The sequence below is a fragment of the Chaetura pelagica genome, unplaced genomic scaffold (genome assembly GCF_000747805.2).
Source record: "Chaetura pelagica isolate M959 unplaced genomic scaffold, ChaPel_1.0 scaffold428, whole genome shotgun sequence".
NCBI classification, from domain to species: domain Eukaryota; kingdom Metazoa; phylum Chordata; class Aves; order Apodiformes; family Apodidae; genus Chaetura; species Chaetura pelagica.
Window position 1 is genome coordinate 113,365 of NW_009954311.1, and position 9,177 is coordinate 122,541.

The window sequence follows — 9,177 nt, forward strand, 5'->3', positions numbered from 1 at the left end:
CAGCAAGAAGAAGAGCCGCAAGCACCAGCGGTTCCTGGAGCGCCGGGCGCTGCTGGAGCAGAGGGGGCTGCTGGGCAGGGGGGCCGCCCTCGTGGCGCCAGAGGCACCCAGCACCATGGCCAAGGCGGATGGCACAGCAGCACCCCGCTGCGGGAAGGGCCCCAAAGCCAAGCAGGTTGTGTCCCCGTCCCTGTCCCCATCTGCGTCCCCGGACAGCGTCGCCAGGCACCACTCCGTGCTGCTGTCCCAGGGGAGTGGCAGCCCCAAGGGGGTGCGGATGCTCCCCCCGCCCCTGCGCCCCGGCAAGTACGTGGCCATCGACTGTGAGATGGTGGGCACTGGTCCCCAGGGCAGGCTGAGCGAGCTGGCGCGGTGCTCGGTGGTGAACTACGAGGGGGATGTCATCTACGACAAGTATGTTCAGCCTGAGCTCCCCATCGTGGACTACAGGACACGCTGGAGCGGTGTCACCAGGCAGCACATGAAGAACGCGATTCCGTTCAAGGCTGCCCGGGCAGAGGTGAGGAGATGGAGACATTTTAAAAAAGAATAAAGTTCTGTGTTGTCTGATGGCTACAAATGGGGATAGATGGTGGCCCGTGCTGAGCTGCTCTGAGGCAGAGACAGAAGAACTTGGCAGGGAGCCTCCAAAGCTTGTTACTGCACCATTCTACAAACATAAACTGTAACTGAGGGAACTTAACACAAAATGGTTGATTTTATGCTTAATTGCTTCTATTGCTGTACTGCCTGTCTAACCCTTTCTGACGCTTCCAGATCCTGAAGATCTTGAAAGACAAGATTGTGGTAGGACATGCCATCCACAATGACTTCCAAGCCCTCAAGTACTTCCACCCGAAAGACAGGACTCGAGACACCAGCCGGATCCCTGTGCTGAACGAGAGGGCAGGACTGCCCAGCAGGGCCAGTGTCTCACTCAAGAGCTTGGCCAGGCACTTGCTCCAGAAGAAGATCCAGGTAAGCACAGGAACCTTCATACAGGGAGTCTCTGCTGGATTTACTAGGAACCTGTGTGGTCAGCCTGGTCCACCCATCTCCATGAGTGCTCTCTATGAGATGGAGATCAACCTTATTAATCCTGTACTCGTGACTATGATCAAACTGGGAGAGCCCAGGACCTCCCAAACTGACCATTAAGCGACTCAGTAAAGCAGAGACAGGACCTGTGCCCTCCAGAAAGTGCTCAGGAAATACCTGTATCTCCGGGGCTGCACTAAACCTTTGCCGTGTCCAAAACCTCCAGCACTTGTGTCCTTCCCAGCAAGCAGACAACATGGCCTGTGGGATTTTTGCCACCCCCTTTATCTAACAGGGTTTTCCCCCCATTGCTCAGGTTGGCTGCAGAGGACACTCATCAGTGGAGGACGCTCAGACGGCCATGGAGCTGTACAGACTGGTGGAGGTGCAGTGGGAGACAGAGCTGGCCCGTAGCCTGCCCCCCCGACCCCCCAGCCCCGCAACAGACCCCACAGCAGACAGCAACCAGTACATGGATGACCAATACTGGCCCACAGACCTGATGGCAAGCAACCTGTGATGGGGGACAGCATCTCCACCACATGTTTAGGGCCATCCTGGTGCCTTCAGCTATTAAAAGTGGAGGTGGCTGTTGTCCTCCTTTCCTGGGGCTTGTGCTTCATGGGCACTGCACTGCAACCAGCCCTGCAGCAGACCAGTCTGTGGACTTGAGAACAGAGAAATGGTGACACCTGAACAGTGGCAATGTCCTGAAAGCCCTGTCTGCAGCCTGTTGCTGTCACAGAAACAAGCGCTGTGGCTGTGCCCTGTTCATGTGTCACTTGGTGCTTGGGGATGAGCAGGGTCCTGGTGTCATCCTGTAGGAGCTCCTGTGGGCATGCAGTGGCCATGGTGGGGAGATGGAGCTGCCAGGCATCTCCCATGCCCTCTGGAAGGGGATACCCCCATTGTGGACAAGTAGGCAGCTTTCCTGTGGAGGACTGAGGTCTCTTGCTGATGCCCAAAGGCTGCAAACCATCCAGGGCCAGTTAAACAACCAGTTTCCTCCTCACTTTTTTTGCACAGTGAAGCCCGAAAAGAAAGTCTGGGTCTAATCAGTGTCCAGCCTGGATAAGAATATAGGATGCACTTTTAAATAGACTATTCACATAATTGCCTAATTCTGAATTAAAAATTGGTCTTGTTAAACCCACGTGTATGTGCTACATGATCTGATCTGGCAGCTCTCCAGGAGTGAGGTGAGGTGGCAGGGATGAGGTAGGAAAATGGCTGCCTGTTTATCCTGCTGTGCCCCAGGGCTTAAAACCCACCTGCAACTAGAGAAGGTGCTTTAAGTGGCCTGATGGTGGGTGGAGTAAACAGCTCCTTGGGTTATGGGCTGGTCCCCTCTGCTCTTGGGACATCCCTGTGAAGGCAGGGGATGTGCTCAGTCAGAGCCCAGCACTGCTGCCTTCTTGAAGAAAGCCCAGTGCAAGAGAAAGTGTCCTGCTGTGTCACCCTCCTGCTGTGCTGCCCCAGCTTAGGGAACTTCCTGTGCTAAGAAGCACCCTTGGGATTTGTCTACCAGGCAAGTAAAAAATCCTGTTCACAGGGTGTGGAAGCAAGATTCATGCCTGCTCTGCCAGGTGGGAATGATGCTGAACTGCAGAGTGGGCTCTCTGACAGTGGTGGGATGGGGTGATGCCCACCTGGAGTGGCTCTGCCCACAGGCTGCTGCTTCATGGGTGAGGGGTGTAGGTACCTGTGGCTGCACAGATGGAGCCAGCAAGGTGTGTGGGCACTGGAGTGGAGTTTGGGACTGGACACGGGCAGTTGCCTCCCCAGGGAACTAATAGCCATGATTATAGAAAACCAGGATTTTTTTGCTGGGTACCTCAAGGCGGAGGCCACCCCTTTTACCACAGAGGTCCCACTGTTGGGGCTGTGAGGTAGGGGAGGACTGGAGGGCTGCCAGCACTCTGGGGGCTTCTGGAAGCCTGGCTGTTCACAGTGTGGGTAGCAGTGGAATGGAGCCCATGACCCATAGCCAGGCTCGACAGGTCCTGGGCCTTTCCTGGAGGAGAGCTCAGCCCCAGCCTTGGGAAGCAGCCAAGGCAGCGGGTGACGCAGGCACACCTGACGCACACAGCAGTGCCATTACAAGACATTGCATCTTGCACTTCCCATCTTAACTCCTCCCTGCCCAGCAGAGGAAGCTGGGGACAGCTCAGAAATGCTTTGAAACGCATCAGACGTGTTCAAAAAGCCCTGCCTGCCTGGTGGTCTGAGCACAGCCACCCTTCATAGTGACTGTGAGCTCATGGTTTAGGCACTCTGCACCAGACCTGGTAGGAAATACAGCCTCAAGGTGGGTCTTCAAGTGCTGCTTTTGCCAGTTTGTCCCAGGTGTGTTCCTGATGCAGCAAGCTGTAAAATGCAGCCAGCAAGCTGTGTGAGCTTCAGGTTGCAGCTGTGCAGCATCAGTGGGACCTGGTGTGGTACAGGATGGACCTGAACCCCATGGAGACACCAAGGGGGGTGCAGAGGAGAAGAACTCACACAGGCTCTTCTCTGTTTCCTCCTTTCTGCTGTTGCCACCTTTTCCAGGTTGGCAGAAAGGAAGGAATGCTGTAGGAAGGGTCAGCAGACCCACTGTCAGAAGATGGTGGCATCCCAAAGCTGAAAGAGCAGCACTGGCTTCTGCTCCTGGGAAAGCAGGACTGGAGGAGAGGCACAGCAGAGGGATCCTTTGCTCATGGCCACATAACCTGGGCCATACAACTGCATCCTCAGGGGGTATGTGGGGAGCTTGCACGGGGCATCCTATGGCTCCTGGCTTATTTGTCTACCTGAGACCTCTCTTGTAGTCCCCCCAGCCCACGGTCTCTCACCATCCCTTAGATCTGACTTGCCCCAAGCCATGTAATAGCTCAGGTGTGTTGGGGTGAGGCTGGAGAAAGCTGCAAAAGGAGGTGGAAGGGCACGAGGTTTTATCAGCCTGTGACTCAGCCTGCCCTGCTGTCAGCCAGCAGTGAGTGGAAGGCATAAGTAAGGAAAAAAGCAGAAAACATTTCTTCTTCAACAAGTCTTGACCATCCAAACACTTCAGTGAGACCCACTACCAAAAGTAAGCCTGGGCTGGGCTCCAGGCAAGGGACAGATTTTTCTCTAAGCCCTCATCACCTGTGGCCCAGGGCAGCTTTTTCCTTGCCTGCCCAGAGCAAAGCTGCCCAGCCTGCCTGCATGGCTGCCACATGCACTCCTGGCAGCATAACCCAGGGCTTGCAAGATGGCATGAGGTGCTAGAAAAGTCCCAGGCTGCCTCTGAGGTTGTGTCCCCGTCATCACCACACTGCTTTAACCCCGCTGCTGAAATACCCCCTTGCTTTGGGGGCAAACTTGAAGGCAGCAGCACAGCCAAAGCTCGGGTGCCCTTCAGTGCCCATATGTCCTGCAGGCTTTGCTACTGTGCTGTGATCTCCAGCTCTTGGGGAAGCTGAGAAACAAATTTGTGGGGTCAATCCCCATTTGCATCAGCTTTGAAAAGCTGGGAAAAAATCCCACATTGCACTCTGCAGCCCTCAAGCCCCCCAAGGCAGGGTTGCTGAGAAACAAAGCCCATCATGGACTGTGGGGGTGATGGCAACATGCTCCCTGCCAACAAAGCAATGTTATCTGGTTATCAACTTTTATCCTGTTTGCACCTGGTGAACCCTTCAATAGCTAATCAGGATTTTCACAGGTGTTTGTGAATATTCACCTACATGCCAGGGAGTTGCTAGGGCTGAGAGCAGCCAGACTGCTCTGATTCACCTGCTGGTGCTCCTGCTGGGAGAGTGAGCATCTTTGGGCAGGCTGAGCATCTTTAGGTGGGCAAAGGAGAGCTGGGCTGGCTCCCCATTTCTCCTGAATTTCGTGATAATTGAAGAATCTGCAGAAAACTCTGCCATTGTCTCAAAGACCCTGAGTAATGATTAACTCAAACACGCAAGTCCAGCAATGGGCTTTTTTATCAGAGGGAAAACACTGGCAAATGAGTTTCTTTCCAGCCAGCTGCAAGAGCAGGTAACTGATAAGCCCGTTATTGGAGTGGGGCTGAGCCAATGGGAGCTGATGGCGACGGCTTTTACTTCTGTCTAGCAACAGCTTCTCCTTGAGCTGCAGATGCAATTCAATGCTTTGCTTTCAGTGAGCTTCCCCCCCCTTCCTGCCCTCCTGCTACATGGAAGTTTCCATGGGGGACACTCAGGAACTGAGTTTTACTTGGATTACCCATAGTTTTCTACACATTCTCAGTGTCTATTCCTATCCCACATGGTGAGAGATGTGCAGCTATAAAAGATGAGTGTCCCCATCCTGCTCATATCCCAGGGCTCTGCTGAGTGGGTGTAGGACACCCGTAGGGTGCTTGAAATGGCACCATAGTGGAATAGCAGCTGTACCAGGAGACCCTGAGCCAGGGATGTGTCCATCCCTCCCACCCCACATTGCTAATGCCTGACCATGATCTAGGTCTTTTCCCAGCTGCTGAGGCTGTTGGCACGGGGACCACAGCTGGGAGCAGCATCCCCTGATCCAACACCTGGTTTGCTTTGATGCTGGCTCTGGTTATCACAACATGGGTGGTTGAAGTGCCACATAAAGCCTCAAATGTCTCAGGGGGGAGCAATGCTGGTACTTAATAGAAGCCTGGAGCAAGCCCCTAACATGGGGTGGTCTCTCCTTTTGCTGTGGTGGATGATTTGCCCCATTTTCAGGCAGAAAGCAGAGACTGCTTGGGTGACTCACCAGAGACCAAATCAGTCACAGCAGAGGGAGGAACTGGCTTCCCTGCACCTTTGCCCTATCTATACTCCCCAACCACCACCATCCCTCTCCACCTCAAGCATGAATTGGAAGGGAGAAAACTCACAGATGGCTGTAAATTAAAATCTCAGGAGCCTTAATAACCTGCTTGGCCAGAAGAAGGGAATAGGTGTGATGTGAAAATTAATAGGCACACGTGGCAGCCATGTAGTGCTTTGGCTGCAGTAGGGGTATGTGTGTGTGTGTGTGCACGTGTGTGCATGTGCTTGCATGTGCATGTGTGTGCGTGTGGGAACTGCCAGCACAGCCTCCTGGATTGGCTGCAAAGCCCCTTCCCAACCAATGCCGGGGACCAGGGTGGCCTAGCAACAGCCTTCCCCTAATGAAAAACAAGCCACTTAAGCATCGTGACTGTCTGCAGAGAGGAAAAGGTACAACTCCCAGCACACCCCATCCCCTCCAGGGTGCTGGCCCCCAGGGGGGCTGCAAAGGCTGTGCTGGACAGGCTGGAGTGGCCCAATCCGAGCACCCATGTACCCCTCAGTCCTGGTGCTGTGGGAGTGTTGGGTGCACAGGGAGGGTTTGCTGAAGGCACAACACAAAGAAGCTCCTGGGGGAGAAGCCACCAGCTGTGGCTCCATCCCTCTGTGTGGAGACTGTGGGTTCCAGGCTCACTCCCACATGGCACAGGGACCCCTGCCACAGGCACCCCACAGCCCTGCACCCATGGGGGGATCTGGAGGCTGGGTGTCAGGAGGCCATGGGGCCATGAGCTGCTGAAGATGCCAGCTTTAGAGCAGGAGGGCTTCATGGTGTGCAGTGCTGGGGGTATGTGGGGTGGTGCCCAGCACCACTGGGTACTGAAGGAGCTGAAGGGTTGGTCACCACTGTGGTCATACTCAGAGATGTCATCTTCCCTTGCCCTGGGAGCAAATCCCACGATGGACAATGGGGGTGCACTCTCCTCCAACAGGGAAAGGGCTCTAAGGACAGCAGAGTCCAACACATGACCATAAGCCCGTGTCTCAGCGACAGCCTTCCTGCAAGCCAGCTCACCACATAATAGCTGGGCTTAGGGCCGGGGGCAGCAGGGGCTGGCCCTGGGGTCAGTGGGCAGGGGGACACCTTGCAGGAGGCAGGCTGGGAGGTGGGGACAACGGCAGAGGGTAGTGAGGCACAGCATCGCTTTTGGGCTGCAGGAACACCTCCTCCTCAGGGAACAGTGAGACACGGGTCAGCCCTCCCAGCAGCTTGTGTCGTTCCCCGGAGGGCAACGGGAGGGAGGGGACCCAGCTCATCCACCCAGCACTGGCAGCAGCAGCAGGGACATAGCATTGTCCTTCTTCCATCACCCCAGGGGGCTTTAAGCTCTGCACCGAACTTGTGGTCTTTCAGCCCGTTTTTCCTCTATCACCTCGTCCTGGGGATAATGGGGAGATGTTAGAGCACCTCTGGTGTTTTTTAAATGTTCCAATTCAAAAGGGAGGCTTTGGCTCAGCTGGTAGCACAGCCTCCAGCTCAGACCTGCCCCACAAGAGAACTGCCTGCTCTGCTCCTGCACGCCCGGAGCCCCTTGCAAAGCATTAGAAATCACTGTTTTTTGGTTTTCATTCTTTTTTTTTTTCCCGCACAAGAAAACAAAACACTGTCATCTTTCCAATGCCACCTAAGCAGGGCAGAGCAGCAGGGGCAGTGAGCCCCGGGCACACGTCTCTGCCGAGCTGGGCGAAGCGTGGCCAAGGCTCTTCTCTGGGTGCTTGTGATGGAGACAATTAAAAAATAACGGGGGTGGAGGGAGAGCACAAACCGTGACTCTCCACATCTCGGGCTGACCCCCCTGGCGTTCCTCCCCCGGGTTGTCGTCTCGTTCCTGCCCGCCCCAGGTCCGCGCAGCCCCGCTGTGCACTAGATGGTGCCCGCGGGCTGCGGGATCCGCCGGCATCCCCTCGCAGGCTGGGGACGGGACGGGCCCGGCTCTGCCCCGGGCTCCCAGGGTGTATTTTAGGCAGGTCACAAGCACAGAAGGAGCGTGAAAGCCACTTGCAGGGCTCAATTAAATCCCTGCGTGATTTGCGAGCTTCAGGGTCTGGGTTCAGTAAAGCTCTGGAAGCACTGACCTCTCTCCCATATCCTGGGTCTGCCCAAATCCCTCAGTATTTTATACTTGTACCACTGTGAACGTGGTTTACATTTTCAAAGCAGGGAAAGATGATGGGATGGGCAAAGGGGAGATTCCTTGGTGAATGTGTTTAAGTAAAATAGCAGCTAACCATCCACAACCATCACCAAAAAGCTGTATGCAGGTGCAGTCCTGCAGCTCTGGCACAGGGGGGAAAGAGAAGAAACACAAGCTAAGACACAACAGTGTTACTACGAGGATATTAATTCATCTAAAAATATAAATAAATGGGCATAAGGCAGCATAAGCTGTGTCCTGTTGGGGAGACAGAAGGATGAAGCAGCTGATGAGGAATGGATTTGAGGGTAGTGCATTAGCCCTCGGACTTGCCTCTAAATGTTTCCCCATCTCAGGCCACCACTGCCTTCCCCAAGGGACCCGTTTCGCCTCCCAACAGCTCCCCTCAGGGGAACTGCTGCAGTGGGAACAGGTGGGGCTTTGCCAGGCTCTACCGAGGGGTTTGGGGCTCACAGTCACCCCCTCCTCAGGAGCTGGCAACAGGTAGGAAGGCAGGGAGTCAGCCAGCCAGCCCCCAGCCCCCTGGCAGCCTTCTCAGGCAGGATCAGCATCAACCCTGGCTGGCAGCCTCCCCCAAGCCTCGGTTGCCAGGAGCAAGACACTACACGTGTGTGCACCTCTTTGGCCTGTCTCTCCGCCCCCGGGAGCGGGGCTGACCCGCTCGGCCCATCCCGGTAACGGGACGTTTTGAGCCGGAGCTTTATGAAACCGCCTTTCACGGGCAGCACAGAGGGCGGTTGTTCCCGGGGCCAGGGCTCCTTCTCCTCCTGCGCTCCCGTCGCGGGGCGCTCGGCTGCGCAAAACCCGCAGAGCTGAGGGCTCAGGAGGAGAGGTGGGCAGGGGGATGCAGGGCTGGAGCGGGAGGAGCTGTGAGGAGGGGGTTTTGGGGAGAGGGCGGCAACCGGGCAGAGCTGGAGCCGCCTGACGCCAGCCCTGCTCTGCGGCCTGAGACCCTTCCAAGGAGCTGGCCCAGGGACAGATGTTCCCATTGTACATCTTGGGAGCCTTCTCGGAAAACTCCAGCAGCTTCGTTCCTCAAGCTGCCTTTTTAGCTCCAGCTTTTGGGTTTGCTTTTTTTGGTGTCTTTCCTTTTTTTTTTTTTTTTTTTTTCTTTAAATGTGTATTCTGTGCATTTATTCTAACCTAATTCTGTGCATGGGTTATTAACAGGAGCAGCTACAATAATAAATACTGAC

The 9,177-nt window shown here is 55.3% G+C and overlaps 1 protein-coding gene across 1 annotated transcript in view; it reads left to right on the forward strand.

Annotated features, from left to right (window-relative positions):
- LOC104394460 (apoptosis-enhancing nuclease-like) overlaps window positions 1-1,558 on the forward strand; it is a 17,841-nt gene extending 16,283 nt beyond the window's left edge. The window contains exons 2-4 of the mRNA XM_010004060.1: window positions 4-520; window positions 778-978; window positions 1,355-1,558. Of these exons, the coding sequence (XP_010002362.1) occupies window positions 4-520; window positions 778-978; window positions 1,355-1,558 (922 nt within the window). The remainder of the gene's footprint in view (window positions 1-3; window positions 521-777; window positions 979-1,354) is intronic.
- Window positions 1,559-9,177: the final 7,619 nt, after the last annotated feature.